The sequence below is a fragment of the Etheostoma spectabile genome, chromosome 10 (genome assembly GCF_008692095.1).
Source record: "Etheostoma spectabile isolate EspeVRDwgs_2016 chromosome 10, UIUC_Espe_1.0, whole genome shotgun sequence".
In the NCBI taxonomy this organism is placed as follows: Eukaryota; Metazoa; Chordata; class Actinopteri; order Perciformes; family Percidae; genus Etheostoma; species Etheostoma spectabile.
The window spans coordinates 13934506-13953121 of NC_045742.1; the positions used below are offsets into that span (position 1 = coordinate 13934506).

Genomic DNA, 18616 nt, shown 5'->3' on the forward strand with positions numbered 1-18616 from the left:
ATATATATATATATATATATATATATACAGTACTGTGCAAACGTATTAGGCAGGTATGAAAAAAATGCTGTAAATTAAGAATGCTTTTATGAAATAGAAGTTTTAATAGTTTATTTTCATCAATGTGAATGAACAGAAGAGGAATGACCACCCTTTGCCTTCAAGACAGCATTAATTCTTCTAGGTACACTTGCACACACTCATTATTGTACCGCTCTCCAGCCCTTTGCCGAACAAACTACCTTTTGCTACAGCCAAATATTTCAAATTTTGACTCATCAGTCAAGAGCACCTGCTGCCATTTTTTTGCATCCCAGTTCCTATGTTTTTGTGCATATTTGAGTCGCTTGGCCTTGTTTCCATATCGGAGGTATGGCTTTTTGGCTGCAACTGTCTCATGAAGACCACTTCTGGCTAGACTTCTCCGGACAGTAGATGGGTGTACCGGGGTCCCACTGGTTTCTGCCAGTTCTGAGCTGATGTTACTGCCGGACATATTCTGATTTCAAAGGGAAATAAGCTTGATGTGTTTTTCATCTGCTGCACTAAGTTTCCTTGGCCGACCACTGCGTCTACGATCCTCAACCTTACCTGTTTCTTTGTGCTTTTTCAAAAGAGCTTGAACAGCACATATTGAAACACCAGTCTGCTTTGAAATATTTGTCTGGGAGAGACCTTTCTGATGCAGTACCTACCTTGTGTCTTGTTGCTGTGATCAGTCTTGCCATAGTGTATGACTTGTGACATGAAACTGTCTTCCACCACCTCACCTTGGTAGCAGAGTTTGGCTGTTCCTCACCCAGTTTTAAGCCTCCTACACAGCTGTTTCTATTTCAGTTAATGACTGTGTTATGACCTACATGTGACATTGATGAGCATTAGCACCTGTTTGGTATAATTGATTGATCATACACCTGACTACAATCCTACAAAGTCCCTGACATAACCAAATATGGATGCGATTTAGATTTTTCTATTGTTCGCTCACTTTGCATTTTGTAATTTGACCAAAATAAACAATCATCATTTATATACAGTATATATATATATATATATATATATATATACATATACATATACATATACTGCACAAGGCTCTCATGTAATCCATACAGCTTAAGTTTTGTTTGTTTAAACGGCAATGTTACATAAAGATGCTTTTCTTCTTCTCTGTTTCTTTGTTAGCAGAGTGCATTCTGTCATCCTATCAGACACCTGCACAGTCATGTCTTTAACTGCATCGTTGTTAATCACTGACCCAATATCCTCCTCGCTACACTAAATTCCCAGTATGTTCGTAAGACCCAAGGTAATGAACATGCCCAGCTATTTAACCTTTATTCGGACCGGACTGATGAGCTAATTATTTTACAGAGCAATAACAAGAAATGACTCCTGTTTGATTACAGCCGGGGGATTTATAGAGCATATCACATGTAAGCTCCTGTGGGATATGTGGAGGTCTGGTTCCAATCTGACAAATGTTCAAATAATAATAAGAAAATCCCACAGGATATATTTCTGAAATAAAAAAAATAAATAAAAATATTAGGTTTGTAAAAATAATTATACTGTTAAACATTTGAGTCCAAATAGATTTAAATGACATTTTTGTGGCTTTGCTGGTGTTGCTTGGTTTGTCCACCATTTTGGTCCTGACTGAAATATCTCTTAGATGGATTGGCATTTTGTGCACACATTCATGTTACCCAGAGGATAAGCCTAATAATTTGGTGATTCCATGACTTTTAATATAGCACCATAATCCAATGCATGACCAATACTTCAGTATGTGGCCAAATACTTGCCGGCCACAAACTAATGGCATTCCCATCAGCCTCATCTGTACTTTGTGTTTGGTGCTAATTAGCAGTGGTGGAAAGTAACTAAGCACACATACTCAAGCACAATAATTAAGTACAGTTTTGAGGTACTTGTCCTTGAGTATTATTTTTGCTTTATACGTCTACTCCACTACATGTCAGAACAAAATAATATACAAATATAACTATTTGAAAGGAGCCGGTGTGCATAATGAGTAGACTACTTTTTCTTTTGATACTGTAAGTACATTTTGCTAATATTACTTCTGTACATTTTGAATCCAAGGTTTTTACTTGGAATTAAGTATGTTTACATCAATGAATTAGTACTTTCACTTAAGTAAAGGAACTGAGTACTTCTTTCACCACTGCTAATTAGCAAGTGTTAGCATGCCAACATGTTAAACTAAGATGGCAAACATGGTAAACACTGTACCTGCGTTGCATCAGCATGTTAGCATCACTGTGAGCATGCTGTTGTTAGAAATTAGCTCAAAGCACCACAGCCTCACAGAGCTGCTAGCATGGCTATAGACTGTTAAATAGTTCTTGCATCAGAATACGTAGGTTATACTGTAGAGTAGCCTTATACTGTAGTTTTTTTGCAGTGGTAATTAAGATTTACAACAATATTATCCTATCCTGTTGATTTCCCAGATTAGGGGTTAACAACTTTTTTTTGTTTTGTCTGTACCACTCTCAGATGAGCTCAACACCAACCTGTTGTATTGCACAGTTCTTTCAACTGATTTTCAACTGTTTTTATCAATACAATGAATACAAAAGTGGAAATTGTTACAGTAATTCTTCACAGACACAGTGGTCCTGAAATTGTTGCGTTTGGTCAACTTTGTATTCTTAGTGCTACTACATAGAGAAGCAGAGATGTCCATTACTTTTTTTTTACTCTCAGGGTGGTGGAGGTGTGTTCTGTGCATTCAGTCTGTTGTAGCTGGTAGTTTATTGTTCATTGCGACAAAAAATACTCAGAGTAGGGTTTTTTCATTTTCTCATAGCAAGAGAAGTTGGCGTCTACTAATAGTTTACATACCGAGATTAATGTATACTCTCCTCAATTTCCTCTAAATTTCAACTTTTTCTATGAAAAAACATAGTTTGAAACATTGTTTGCAACACATTTTTTGTTTTAGAATGTGTCTGTAAAAGCCAGTAGTGTCTTGATTCGTTTAAGTTATTCCTTGATGTTGAGGTAGTATTGTGAATTTTCCTCCCCCTCTGATCACCCTCTCTCCATATATCTATACATACTGTATGCAAATATCCAGAATTGAGAGATATGTCCTGCCTCTTGCTCTCACTAATTTACACTCCCTACTCACCTGGCCCTTATGTGTTGTGCAACCTGTTTTTGATGTTGTACAGATTCCACTGCCCCCTCTTTTGGTTAATGAACTAATCACAGTGTTTGGGGGCTGTGGGTGGAGGGAAATGACACTCCACCTCGCTCTTACATTCATAAATATAATACCTGTATTGTGGTATAGTGGAGGAGGTAGGCATTGAGAGCTTTGTGTAATGAAAAAGGAGAAGATCAAAGCATTAGACCTGGGGAACAGATTGCTCCTCCGTCATGGCAGCATGTCTTGAACTGAGGGACAGAACAGAATTTATTCAACATTGAAACTGTCTTTTCTGTCCACCATGTTTGTTCCATCGTACTGGAATGGTTGGTGCACTTTGGCCCTGCATGGGCCTTCATTTCTCCGCTTCCGGTCCCACGCCATCCCCCACTACGGCCTACAGGGCACGGCGTGCCCAGAAATTAGATCATACTCCAGCAAAGGTGCCAAAAAAGAGGCCCAGGCGCTCCAGCACTCCCCCCTGCCACCCTTAACACTCCTCCCACCCGTCTGTGTGGGCAATGCCACTCTCAAACACATGCTCTCCTGTGTAAACACCCACACCGTTCACACACACACACACACACACACACACACACACACACACACACACACACACACACACACACACTAACACAAACAAAGGCACAAACAAACACAGACCTACAGTACAAATGTACACACACACACACACACACACTCACTCACTCACTCACTCACTCACTCACTCACTCACTCACTCACTCACTCACTCACTCACTCACACACACACACACTCTCTCTCTCTCTCCCTCTCTCTCTCTCTCTCACACTCTCCACTGTGTCCACTGTGCTAATCGGTGTCCATGGACGGATTTTGAGATAATGTACACCTGAGCACAGCCATGAAAAAGGCCCCCCAGCCCTCCTTTATACTGACAACACATCCAGACTGAAAACAACACAAAATGACGTCAACATGTTGTGTCTCTTTCTGGTTGTCTTGCATCTACATTTAGTAGTTTTGCATAGATGTTTAGTCACTTTGTGTCTATTTTTAGTCGATTTGCATCTGTTTTCAGTAATTTTTCATCTTTTTGTTGTCATTTAGCATATTTTTGTGGTTATTATAAATGCATTTGTGGTTGTGTGTGCATCTCTTTGCGGTTATTTTGAGTGTCTTTGTGGTTGTTTGGAGTGTCTTTGAGGTTATTTTGTGTCATTCGTGGTAGTTTTGCTTCTCTTTGTGGCCCGCTGACCCACTGGAGCCCTGGGCATGTGCCTCATAGGCCCGTCAAGTAAACCTTCCATGACAGTGTCATCCTGTTTCAGTCAGGTTTTTGAATTTGTGTGCTGTAGTTGCTGTATTGGACATTATTTGTTAAAAGTAGACAAAGTTGCTTTCACTTTTTCCTCCCACAGGTGTATGAGTTCATGGAGAACTGGAAAATGTAGGCTCACTAGTCAATTAGGTTATAAAACCAACACTCTCCTTGTTGCTATTCCTGTACTGCTGCTGTGGGAGATCTGTGTGGTCTGCTGCCCCCTTGTGGCTGAATGCCGTCTGCTCTGATTACACAACAGGGCTGTGTGTGTGAGTCATCACCCCCCAGTGAGGACAGATGGGAGGTGTGTGTGGTGTGTTTGTGTGTAGGATTGGGCGGAGCAAACAGCAGTGGACTGTGAAATAAGGGCTTTCCCCTTTCTCTTTTTCTCCCTCTCTCTCTTTTTCTCCTTAGTTTTTTTGTGGGTCAGGAGAATCAGTTAACACACAAGTGAAGAGCTGTGACAGTAAAAATAGAACAGAAGGCTGCAGAGCATCAGTCTTGTTTAATTGAAACTGCAGCCATTTTGCGTTTCCGCTCTAATTTCAGGATGTTAAGATGTTGATAGAAGATTTTCCTCTGCTCCTTTCTGGCACAGCAATGAAACATGTTAGATTATTAGAGAAGAAGAAAGAACTCTAAATGGGGCCGTGAGCTTTCTGTCTTTGTATTTTACTGATTTGCTGTGTAGCTTATAAGAGATTCCAAGCTGCAATTTAGGATTTGACAGGAATAGAAACTCCACAATTGGAGTTTTTACTTTACTGTACTTTTTATTGAACAATATAACAACATACACACTTTAAAATATACAAGTTTAGATGAAGTGTTAGATTGAAAACTTACATTTAATTAAAACATTTAAAATTATTAAAAATTATATTTTTACTAGTCTCTCTTACTGGGCCCCCTAGTTGCAAATGGGCCCTAGGCAGGTGCCTAGAGTGCCTATGCCTAAATCCGGGCCTGATATAAGGCAGGGTCACATCGCCGAGTATTTGCTCCTTGATTTGGTGGTGGAAGTACAATTTAAAAGCAACTTTAAGGCACATTAGGTCAGAGCTAGATAATGGTGTTGCCTATCAGAGAGCTCGGTATGGCGGCAAACAGTCCCTGTTTAGGACTGTTTCATAGTCCTGGATTGTCCTGTAGACAACCTCAGGGAAGCGTCTGTGTGTTGCTCTTTAACAGTGGTGAGGCACAATCCAGATTTTCTTCAAAACTTGCCATTTTCTTGATCAACTTTTTAAAACACAAAGATTTTCAGATTATAACAATAAAAACCGAGAAAAGCAGCAACTCACATTGGAGAAGAAAAATACCTATAAGAATGACATTGTAATAACTTTCACTGTGACACAGGGGAAAGGTATAATGTTTAATTTGGGTTTAAATCTTAGACAAAAAAACAATACAATCAGCAATGTGACAAACCTACAAAAGGCAGTGATGAAGAGCTTGAACATAGGAATGAAGAGTGGAGGGTGAAGGAGGAGCGTGGGATTGCTAAGGTTTAATCTGAGTGGTTACTGAATCACGTCTGTCAACAGGAAACAGGGATGACAAGAATAAAGTGACAAAACAGAGCAAAACCAAAGATAAGGATGTAAACTTGTGAAACCAAATTAATCTACTGAGACTAGGCGTGAATCATTGCACCTGAAGGCAAACAGAAAATATGTCACGTAGATTTGTAATCCCCCTGAACAGATGTGAAGAAAATGAAATCCTTTTTTTTTACACGTTGACCACAGAATGATGCTGTCAGATAGGTGATAAATAAAATATGACAGTAAACATGATATCCAAGGAAATTGACACATCAAACCCAAACAAATGTAACTAGGCTAATAATTTTATGGCTCTTATGTACTTGTGAGACAGTACTGCTACAATGTATTTGTATACTGTACCAGTTGCAGATGACTGACAGAAGAGTGTGGCTTTCCTTGGAAATCCAAAAGCTAAAGAGTAACATCACAGTGACTGGTTGAAATGCATTGACCACTTTTGTTTTACAGCTTTTTTTTCCTTTTTTGCATCTGTGTTGCTCTCTCTCCCTCTTTCTCTGTGTTCTTCTTCTTCTTCTTCTTCTTCTTCTTCTTTAAAAGGTGTACGGCCCGACGTAGATGGAGAGTCTGAGGGCAGAGCTGGTCTGGTAGTTGCCCTGGTAGCTGAGCAGAGGGTTAACTGACACCATCTCCAGGTCCAACGTGTACTCTCTAGGCCCCGACACAGCGCGGGCCAACACCAGCATGGCGCTGATATTATTGATTTGCTGGGGAAGACAAAAAATATGTAACTGCACACACCTCTACATTCCTTTCACATCAAGAAATAATTTGATATTTTGGGAAATGCTCTATGCTTATTTCTTGCCCAGAGTTAAATGAAAAGATTTTCTCATGTAATTCTCGCAAATAAGCGACGGTTTTCTTTGACGGTATAAATTGTCCCACCCAAACAGGTGATACAGGACAGTGGAGGAAATGTTAATCAAACAGTTTGTACGCACAATCCTGAGAAGAAGTCTAAATACTTAGTCAAGGGGCTTTGTTTTTAAATTTAGGTTTTAAGATAAAGGACAAATTGTCTGTTTTTGATGCAAAAACCTTAAACAGAGAAACACAGTTAGTGGGACCATGATAAATCTTGTTTTCAAAAGTAGATAAATAAGATATTGAAGTTAATGTTTGGCAAAAAAGTAAATGGAAACCATAGATCCTGATCCAATTTTTATCAGTTAAACATGTAAAGATGTCTTAACTATATCCTGTGAGCTTCATAATTATAAAAAAGAAAGAAAATGAATTATGTTTAGAAAATCATTGACTGTTTATCCTGTGAGAAGATGCAAGAGAGAGGTTAGTTTCTTAATTTTAAACCCATCAATGGCTGATTTTTTTTTAGGTCTGTATTGTAAAACACTGTTGAATGACACCATCTACAGCATCTTGTGACACTAACCAGCTTTTTTTGGGAGTCTGACTTAAACACATATTTATTCAGGGGGAACAGAAAATGTAAGTATATTTGGCCTTCTTTTTTTAGGAATTAGCTTGTTAAGGTGCGCTGTTATGAATGAATGAAATGTGGTGTGTGTGACGTTTCAAGTTAGGACAACACTGCCTGAAAAAGTCCAACGTTTAATAAAAAGTTAGTCCGATATATCCATCAAACCCAAAACTAGAACTTTTTCTTACAGTCACTACACTTTAAACTCCACACAACCATCAATCATCAGTGATAAAATGTAACTAAGCTAAGATTTTTTGTTTATGCTACTTTATACTTCTCCACTACATCTCAGAAGAAAATATTATTATTCCATTACTTTTATTTGACAACTAAAGTTACTAGTCACTTTGTGGACATAGATTAATAATACAACATAAAAATCAGCTAATAAATTAGGATATATTATTATAGTTGAGTAAAGTAGTTGAAAACGTTATTGCACACAATAATTATAGTTAATATAGAACACTTTAGGTATATTTTTATGCTAATACTTTTACTTAAGTAAGATTTTGAATGCTGGACTTTAACTTTTAACAGAATATTTCTACACTGTAGAATTACTGCTTTTACTTAAATAAATGTTTTGAATACTATCCACCAATGTCCATCACGCTCTGGAACAGTTCTCACCCTGATGTAGAAGTCTCCATTTTCATCTCCAGAGCGGATGCGGAATGTGTTGTAAGCCCCCGGAGAGACGCTGGTGGCCTGAATCTGGAAGATGTCGGAGGGGACAGAGCGCTCCGAGGTGATGCTCATGTAGCGGTGGACAATGGAGAAAGGCAGATCTCGACAGACAGGCTTGTTGACTGGACACACGCAGCGGCTGGACACATACACAGGGAAGTAAATCCACTTTAAGTACAATAACAGCAAATTGTAGTAATATTTGGTGCAGAAAACATTGGCAGTAGTTCTTATATGAGCCAGCAGAGGGAGTAATATGATTGAAAGGAAAGTCCTCCAAAAATCTATACAAATATTGAACAGTAGCCATTTTTTCCCTCATGTTTTTCTGAAACCCATTTTATACTTCCAAATCATCTGGGATTTGTTAGAAGTGACCCACACCTGTTACCAATCCAACATTTGTAACAGTGTAATGGTTTTCTTATTGCACTTGGACCATGTTCAGAAGAAAAGGTTGTAAGTTGGACTCATATGTGGAAAAAGTAATTGGTGTAATCTTGCCGTTTGAGCCGTACTCTATACAGGGCCTGATTCTATTCTGAGCTGATGGCCAGCACATATTTTAGTAATTGGGAAAAGGTGTGTGAGTGTTTCACACACAGCTTTCATGAGGTGTCACTCACTTTTCAGACACCTGTACATAAGGCTCTTGGCACCGGTTTGAGTCCACACACTGGTATCGTCCATGGATATTCACGCAGGTCTGTGTGTCGGTACACTGATGTTCACCTGTTTCACATTCATTTATATCTGTAGAAGAAAAATAGCTGTTGATGTTTGATTTGAACAAGGAACAGGACCAGAATAGAGCCGCTGTCAAAGAATGAATAAGTATTGACTCAGTGCAGCATTTGTGACTCTGCAAGCCCAGAGAGGAAGGTGTTAGGAGGAGGAAGGTGATGGAGGCGGGTGTGCTTACCCTGGCATAGTCTGGTGCCTTGCAGCTGGTATCCCTCTGGGCACACACAGGAGAACTTCCCTGGTTCATTGACACACTGGTACTGGCACAGGTAACTGGAGTAGCTGCACTCATCAATGTCTGTCAAGTTAAAAGTTCAGGTTTTATTAATTGTTCGCAATTAAAAGTGGAACAGGGAGAGAAAACAGAGCAGATTGGCATCAATGAAACTGTGTTTGTAGTTTGTATTATTACTCATACTAATCTGTCTTTATAGACAGGTATCTTACCGTTACATGCAAAGCCATCCGGCCCCAGTTCATATCCCTGGTCACAGCGACAAAGGAAGGTGCCGTACGTGTTGTAACACCTCTGGGAGCAAGGGGCACCCATATCACATTCATTCACATCTGAGGGGAAGAAAGGTAGATTTTATAGATAACCTTAGATCCTGTACGACAGAGTCAAAGAGCACACACATCCCAAAAACCTTTAGAGAATTTTAAAATTTAAGGCAGAAATCCAAATGACAGCTCCAAATATGTTAAGGGCCCTGAAAACACATTTTCTCCATCAGCTTGTTTCTGTGCGAGATGGGGTCCAAAATTAACACATTTAACTGTTTTGCTTTTTATTTCACTCAAGAGATTTCTGTCTGTTGTTTTTCACACTAGTGTAAAGAGAGACAGGCTCTGTTGGAAAAAGGTAACGCAATGTACAGTCTGTGAACCAGTTAGAATTTATCAATATTGAATGACAGCTGTGGGATGGTTGTTAGTATTAGCCACTATCACTGTCATCAAATGTGATCATTCCACAATTGATGAAGATAATTTTTTCCTTGAACTTTACCTGCTAACTATGTAGTCATGGACATGCAATGTAAAAGAGAAATGCTTAAACGAGTACTCTACTAATTTAGCATTGCACTGCTGTAACACTGTCAGACTCAAGATGTACAGTTTTTTTTTAAAAGATCAAAATTGATGCAGAAGCTATATTGGCTTTTTTCCCACACATTCTTCTTCCTTGCCAAAACTTGAGGCCTACATTACCCATAATACAATTCAACCGCCGACAGATATCTGGTTGTATTATGGTAGTGGCAGCAGCTAATGTAGTCTGAGCCATTAGCCTCAAGCAGTGATGAGGACTATAGACTATAGAAGTCTGGTATGCTCTTACTAACTCCCCACACCCAAATTTTGATTTCATTTTCAAACTTGTAGTCTTCATTCTCACCCGGCGCCAACTCACTTAAGGCAATTCATCAGACTTCACACAGCCCCCTTTGAGCCACAAAAGGCTTCATACTACATGTTTCAAATATGCAGCAGTACTCCCCAATACCTATAAACAGACTTTGATGTGCACAGTCGGTGAAGTTGCCCTTTAATTATTTTAAACCATATATGCAAAGGCTTTCCTTTTTGTCATTTGTGACAATGCCTGAGTAAGATCTCTGTATGATCAAAATTGATCGAGAGTTATTAGTAAAATGTACAGACCTTTTTCCTGAAGTCAGAGACATTGGCTGTAACTGTTGAGTCTTATATTCAGTTTCAGAGGGCGTCACTCACCAATGCAAGATCGGTTGTTTCCTGCCAGCTGGAAACCAGGTTCACACTGACAGGAGAAGGACCCGGGGACATTAACACAGCGATGTTGGCAGTACCTGTACCTGCACTCATCGATATCTGAGAGAGAGAACTAAAGTCAGAAGAGAGATATTTGCATTCCTATAGGTTTTTTTAAAATCATAATTTAATATTTCTCCTAGTCCATGTAGTAAAAAGAAATTAAATTGTTGTATTTAAGCCTGTTTAGCTACACTAGTTAAAGGATACATTCATATTATCTCACCAATGCACTCTGTGCCAACCTTGCGGTAACCATCAGGGCACTGACAGGTGAAGGCCCCCAGTGTGTTGATACACTCCTGGCTGGGCTGGCAGTCATGTTCTTCTCGCTCACACTCATTGATATCTGTGTTTGTCGGTGATATGAAACACACATTGAGAAAAACTATTATTATTATTACATTACCATTGCTATTGTGAGCAAACAAACCATCATTCATCATGGAAAGACACAGCGTGACTGTTTAAGGGCAGATGAGGGTGACTCTGTTCCCCTCATTTGCAACGGACAGCTGAGAATATCATATCCTGTTGAATCATGTTTGCTGTCTCAAATGAACACCTCGCCGTCCTCCAGCGCAAATAGGTTTTAGCTGCAAGTCTGATTCTTAAAACACAGCAGCTGTCCTCGTGTAAAATCTTCCACATTCCTACGCTGTCTGTCTGCACCCCATTGACTCATATTCACTCACACCCACACAAGTTTCACCAACATGCAGTCTCCAGTCCCAACACCTGCTACAGCCACCTGTCCCTCGCAATCTGTGGCCACCGACAATAAACTTACAGAAACACACACACGTGTACACACACACACACAAACACGTACACACAGAAACACGTACACACACACACACACACACACACAAACATGATTAATGATCACTCATCCTGTGGCCACCTGTCCGCCTTAAACCCCCAAGACAAACAAACCAGACACCCACCCACACAGGTGTCTCCCTGCGGCTCATAGCCCAGGGGGCAAGGGTTGGTCTCGGTGGGCGTTATGGGCGGCTCTGGGGCCGGGATGACTGACGCAGAGCGGGGAAGGCACAGGTAACCTCCGTAGTGGTTGAAGCACTTCATTTCCCCTTTGCAGGCATCTTGAATGGTCTCACACTCATTTATGTCTGATGGGAGACACAGAGACAAGACTTTAGGCTCAAACCAAACTTGTTTGGAACAAATGCAATGGACAGGACAGAGCATGGAGAGCAACAGGATGATCACAGCTGTTACTGTACATAAGAATTAGGTGGTGAAATGGAAAACATGCAGGAAAAATAGCTTTACCTTTGCAGTGCTCAGTCTGATGGTCCCAATGATACCCATCTGTGCATTCCTACAAAGAGCACCAGAGAGAGAAAGAGAGTGTAAGAAAATTCTGAAAAGAAAGATGTGAACAGGCCCTCTGAGCCAAGTAGTTGCCTAATGTATTAATAATACATAATAAACCCCTAGTAGTGGGACTTTTAAAAAGAAGCAGAGGATAGACGTGTTTTCGTGTAGGAGTGCCAAAAAGATGTCAATTAACTATTTTCCTTATGCCAAATGTCACCAAAAAAAAAAGATTTTAAGGCCACTGCTTGGAAAAAGGGTCATTATCAATCTGGAAAGAAATATGTTGCTGTGAGCTGCATGGAAAGAAAAACTGAGGTCTGAAGAAACATGGAATTAAAGCTATAATTACCCCCAGCTACGTCTACTATAAAATATTGGAAAGGGAAGCTGCTGTGGAAGAAGATGAAGAAATAAGAAATGAAGCAAAGAGAGAAGAGGATTTAAGGACACCATTTCAACAAAAAAAATGTGACATATAATGGAAGAGAGGAAGATGGAAAGAAAGAAAAAGGAGTAAGAGAGGAAAAGAGAAGAAGGCAGAGAGATTTGTCCATCCTTACCGTGTAGATGTCACTTTCTGTGGGTGGTTGTGAAATAGCACTGTGGAGGAGCACAGACACACATATGCACACGCACAAGATTGACACACAAGCACCCTGCATACTAAAGCACGTGAAACATGCGCACACGCACACAAACACACGCACACAATGCCACACAGGTAGCGCTGCTTGAAAACGATGAAAGAGGCAGCCAAGCGGTGGTATCTGTATTCCAGAGGGAAAGACATAAAAAAAAAAAAAAACATTAGAAACCCAGAATTCACAAAAAGGTTTGATTTAAGTCTCAAAATACACCCGTGCTGTAAGCTGCTCCCACAGCTGCAACGGATGAATCAACTCAAAGCCAAAAGCACTGGAGCCAGTTTTTAAGTAGTCAGTCAGAACACAAACAGCATCTCGGACTTGGTTCACTGTTTGTCATCCAAACAGTTCCCCCCTGGTTTCAGCAGGAATAAATGGAATGAATCAGTCTGCCAGGTTAAAACATAAACACTGTGACATTCTCTATCCTTCAGTTGAAAATAAAAAAGTCAACATCCCAGAAATACTTTAATATTAGCTGACAGACTCTTGCCAAGCGCTGCCTCCAGAGGTTCAGTTCACTGTGTGTCAGAGCAGCAACAGTGAAGAACATACATCCTGGTTATTTGTTGCATATTTTACAACAGCATCTCCTGCTCAGCTGCTTCCCTCTGTGAGATAAACTTCAATTTAATTAATAATCTTCTCTGTAGATACTGTGTTGTCTTTGTAATATAAGAGGGCATCTGTCTTTGCCAGTGATGGAAAGTAACTAAGTATTAAAGTGTTTCCTATTTTTAGCGACTATCTACTCCACAACATTTCAAAGAGTTATCAATACACCTTAAAATGTTAGGGAACACCAGAATTCCTGCTAAGTGATGGTTTGACCCATCACTAGACCCCAAATGGCTTGATAGGCAACTTCATCTGAATGTCATGGTCCACTTAGTAGTCCAACCACCAGTCTGACAGGTAGCAACTAGCAGCCCCTCTGGTTCGAGAAACTTTTCTTGATTTACATCCCTTTACCTGTCTTACCAAATAAAGGAACAACATACCTATTGAGCCTCCAAATAAACCAGACAACCTGTTAAACTAACTGGTCTACTAAGCTAACTAGCATGCTAACACCGTGCTTATCCACCAACCAGACCAAACAGCAAACAGCATGTTTAACCCCAACTAGCATGCTAATAGCTAGTTAGCTTAGGGGAAAACTTATTTTTTTAATCTAGTGAATATATATATATATATATATATATATATATGTATTAAATTTGGGTCCTTTTTCACAATGACAGGCTGCAAATCAATCAGTGTTTTCCAGTCCCTTCTTTTCACTTGGAGGTTAGCTGTCCTTGACCTGAGATGCACCTGGTTTAGCTGAAATCTGCTGGAAGACGCACAAACAACCCTAATTTAACAGAAATAGATAAAACTTTATAATAACCATCATTTATAGATTGTACTTTTTTTCTACTTTACTGAATTCTAATTTAACTGTTAGCAAACTGTCATTTTACTGTTAACAAGCAATTAAATCATAATTAATAAAATAGTAGTGCTGTAAATTAACAGTTTATTGTTACACACATTATTGGCTATCCCTCATATACTATATTAGGTATTGGGTTAGTAAGTGCTTGATAAATCATATATATATATATAGATATATATAGATATATATAGATATATATAGATATATATATATACACTACTGTTCAAAAGTTTGGGGTCACATTGAAATGTCCTTATTTTTGAAGGAAAAGCACTGTACTTTCAATGAAGATAACTTTAAACTAGTCTTAACTTTGAAGAAATACACTCTATCATTGTTAAGTGGTAAATGACTATTCTAGCTGCAAATGTCTGGTTTTGGTGCAATATTCATAGGTGTATAGAGGCCCATTTCCAGCAACTATCACTCCAGTGTTCTAATTGTACAATGTGTTTGCTCATTGTCAGAAGGCTAATTGATGATTGAAAAACCTTGTGCAATCAGTTCACACATCTGAAAACAGTTTAGGTCGTTACAGAAGCTACACAAACTGACCTTCTTTGAGCAGATTGAGTTTCTGGAGCATCACATGTGGGGGTCAATTAAACGCTCAAAATGCCAGAAAAAGAGAACTTTCATCTGAAACTCGACAGTCTACTTGTCCTTAGAAATGAAGGCTATTCCATGCGAGACATTGCTAAGAAATTGAAGATTTTCAACAACGGTGTGTAAACTCCCTTCAGAGGACAGCACAACAGGTCTAACCAGAGTAGAAAAAGAAGTGGGAGGCGCGTTGCACAACTGAGCAAGAAGATAAGTACATTAGAGTCTCTAGTTTGAGAAACAGAGCCTCACAGGTCCCCAACTGCATCTTCATAAATAGTACCCGCAAAACACCAGTGTCATCATCTACAGTGAAGAGGCAGCTGCGGGATTCTGGGCTTCAGGGCAGAGTGGCAAAGAAAAAGCCGTATCTGAGACTGGCCAATAAAAGAAAAGGATTAAGATGGGCAAAAGAACACAGACACAGAGGAAGACTGTAAAAAAAGTGTTGTGGACGGATGAATCCAAGTTTGAGGTGTTTGGATCACAAAGAAGAACGTTTGTTAGACGCAGAACAAATGAAAAGATGTTGGAAGAATGCCTGACGCCATTGTTAAGCATGGTGGAGGTAATATGATGGTCTGGGGTTGCTTGGTGCTGGTAAGGTGGGAGTTGTACAGGGTAAAAGGGATTCTGAATAAGGAAGGCTATCATCCATTTTGCAACGCCATGCATACCCAGTGGACAGCGCTTGATTGGAGCCAATTTCATCCTACAACAGGACAATGACCCTAAACAACACTCCAAATTGTGCAAGAAACTATTTAGAGCAGAAGCAGGCAGCTGGTATTCTATCGGTAATGGAGTGGCCAGCGCAGTCACACGATCGAACCCCATGAGCTGTTGTGGGAGCAGCTTGACCGTATGGTACGCAAGAAGTGCCCATCCAACCAATCAACTTGGGAGCTGCTTCTGGAAGCGTGGGGTGCAATTTCTCCAGATCCTCAAAAATTAAAAGCTAGAATGCCAAAGGTCTGCAATGCTGTAATTGCTGCAAATGGAGGATTCTTTGACGAAAGCCAAGTTTGATGTAAAAAAAATTTATTACAATACAAATCATTTCTAACCCTGTCAATGTTTGAATTATTTTCTATTCATACAACGTATGGTGGTGAATAAGTGTGACTTTTCAGGAAAACACAAAATTGTTTGGGTGACCCAAATGTGTGTGTGTGTGGTGTGTGTGTGTGTGTGTGTGTGTGGGTGGTGTGGTGTGTGTGTGTGTGGTGTGTGTGGGGTGTGTGTGTGTGTTGTGCGTGTGTATTTGATTGGAACGCCCTGATCAAATTCAGAGGTACACAATCATACCTGGAAGCTGCCCAGTACACCACTGTCTGATCTGCTGCCACTGAGCAGCTCCACTGGAGCGGTTGGAGGTTGAGGGCCTTGCTCAAGGGCACCTCAGTGGTGGTAATGAGGGAGGGACAAGTGCTGCTCTTTCACTTTCCCACCAGATTTCATTGGTCTAGGGATTGAACCGACCACCGCGGCGTCACAAGCTTGCATCTTAACCTTTAGGCCAAATATATATAAAATTGTAATTTTTTATTTATTGTAAAGACGGTTTACAAACCAACTAGTAACCCTTAAATTGTCAGGAATATCTGGTCCATCTATTGATGTAATGTTTATAGATATTTTAAAAATGGTAAATGGTCAAATTTGTTAATCATTACCCGATACCTTATATAGTATATGAGTGATACAATTTGTGTAACAATAAACTATTAATTTACAGCACTATTAATAATTAGTAAACATTATTAACTATATTTTAATTGTTTGTTAACAGTCAAATAACTGTTTGCTAACAGTTAAATGACAATTAACTAAAGATTAATTAACTATCAATTTAACATCTATTAATGATGGTTATTATAAAGTGTTCTCCAGAAATATTGTAGTCTTTACGCCACTACATTTATCTGAGAACTCAAGTTAGTAGATAGCCTACTTTGATTTTCACATACAAAACTTGGTAAAGTTGTAACAAAAAAAAAACTGAGCGAAGAACACCTGAAGTTTAGTATTTTTTTCTTCTTTGAAAAGATAATAACTTTATTATTATATAAATATAAGTTTGGGCTCGTAATCTTTCAGGACCTCATATTGAAAGTGTCCATTAGGCATAATGAGTACTTTCACTTTAAAAAGTATACAAGTTAATTTTGCTGGTAATACAGTACTTTTACTCAAGTAGAATTTTGAATGCAGGAGATACTTGCAATGAAGTTTACACTGTGTGTAAAGGAACTGAGTACCTTATTAAAACATTATATATAGAGTAGTGTATTTTTAATGCAGATTCATAGTGTATTATGTTTGCTGAGTATTCCAAGTATTCTGATGGACTGGGCTCTTCTCCCAGCAAAGACACAGCCACCCTTCAGTTAATGTTCCTGGAGAGAAGCTAAAAGTGTTTAAGCTGACTCTAAACATAAACAAATCACCTATTCCAACTCCCGCAGAAAAAAAGTTGAAAAAACAGGCCAATTGAAGGGCTGCAAGAAATTCTGAGCAAGTGCTGTTTGTAAAGTCAGTAAGCTCCAGTTAAAATATATGACAGGAAAGTCATAACCACTGCCTGTCTACGTGCACAAACACACACTCTAATGTAAGGTCCAGAGGCCACAAATGCAGGCAGTGCTTATTGTATTTCATTTTGAGACAAACAGAAGGCCGCAGGGTGACGTGGACACCCTTAAATACTTGATGGATGACATCACAGGCCATTTGTGGCCTTTTACGTGGTGAAAAGCAGCAAAACATGCCCCTCACCCTACAAGCACAGACAATAACACATGCCGCCATGCAATCAGACAGCCACAATACGTGACCTCTCTGAATTGGCCCAGCGGACACTCACAACCAGCAAGAATGTGACCCACAACCACCCAAAACAAACTGACCATCTGTCTGGGGTCCAGTCACTCACTACTAAGAGTGGGCAGCAGGGATTCATGGGTGTTGCCCTGATGCCGCTGGAAATCAAGTGGCGGTGGACCTCTGGAATGCCCGTGGCAAGAATGTGGGCGCCAGTTCCCAGATAGGATGCCCTGCCGTGGCAGTGGTTCCCACAGTATCAGGTTCTGGGAAACCCCCCCATGGTTCACATAAGGATTTCTGGTGCCAAACCTCCAGCCACTGCTCCCCTAACCTCTCATCTCTCCACGCTGTGTAGGAGGATGTCAGAGAATGTGACCCAAGAGCAGAAATCATCGTCTTGGTTTTGACTGATGAGAAAGGAACAGGTTGAATATGATACCACATGACTATAAAAAAATAATCAGGAAGTATTTTTGATTAATTGTTTTTGTCATTTTTCAATCAACAACGCTAAAACGTTTGTTGGTTCCAGCTTCACAAATATGAGGATTTGCTTATTTTTCTTGTTCAATATCATAGCAAATGAAATATCTTTGTGTTTTGGACTGCTGGCTTGAGAAAACAACACATTTTAAGATATCACCTCGGACTCGTCACTCTTGGACTTGTAATTGGCATTTTGTACAATTTACCATACAATATGATTAATAAAGAAAATAATCGGCAGATCAATCGATAATAATGATCGTGAGTTGTAGCCATAGTAGAAACCTCCAAATATAACTGGTCTGAGACCTGTTGTGTATGGTATCAAAATACATACAATATAATTACCATTTGGGGCTTGCCTTTGCCTTAGTAACAGCAGACTGACCCATTTCAACACTTACAGTCAGCACAATTTAACAAGCAAGATGTCGGGGGGTTATAAAAGTGACCACATAGGGACAAGGAAAAACACACAGTTGGACCCCACACACACACACACACACACACACACACACACACACACACACACACACAC

At 39.7% G+C, this 18616-nt stretch overlaps 1 protein-coding gene across 1 annotated transcript in view; it reads right to left on the bottom strand.

Moving 5' to 3' along the window:
* Positions 1 to 5853: 5853 nt before the first annotated feature.
* The window catches only part of efemp2a (EGF containing fibulin extracellular matrix protein 2a), a 14057-nt gene continuing 1294 nt past the window's right edge, over positions 5854 to 18616 (bottom strand). Inside the window, exons 2-11 of the mRNA XM_032528199.1 lie at positions 12639 to 12845; positions 12031 to 12079; positions 11682 to 11867; positions 10961 to 11083; positions 10678 to 10794; positions 9388 to 9507; positions 9119 to 9238; positions 8823 to 8949; positions 8140 to 8335; positions 5854 to 6766 (exon numbers count right to left, since the gene is read on the bottom strand). Coding sequence (XP_032384090.1) covers positions 6593 to 6766; positions 8140 to 8335; positions 8823 to 8949; positions 9119 to 9238; positions 9388 to 9507; positions 10678 to 10794; positions 10961 to 11083; positions 11682 to 11867; positions 12031 to 12079; positions 12639 to 12740 — 1314 coding nt within the window. The 5' untranslated portion in view covers positions 12741 to 12845 and the 3' untranslated portion in view covers positions 5854 to 6592. The remainder of the gene's footprint in view (positions 6767 to 8139; positions 8336 to 8822; positions 8950 to 9118; positions 9239 to 9387; positions 9508 to 10677; positions 10795 to 10960; positions 11084 to 11681; positions 11868 to 12030; positions 12080 to 12638; positions 12846 to 18616) is intronic.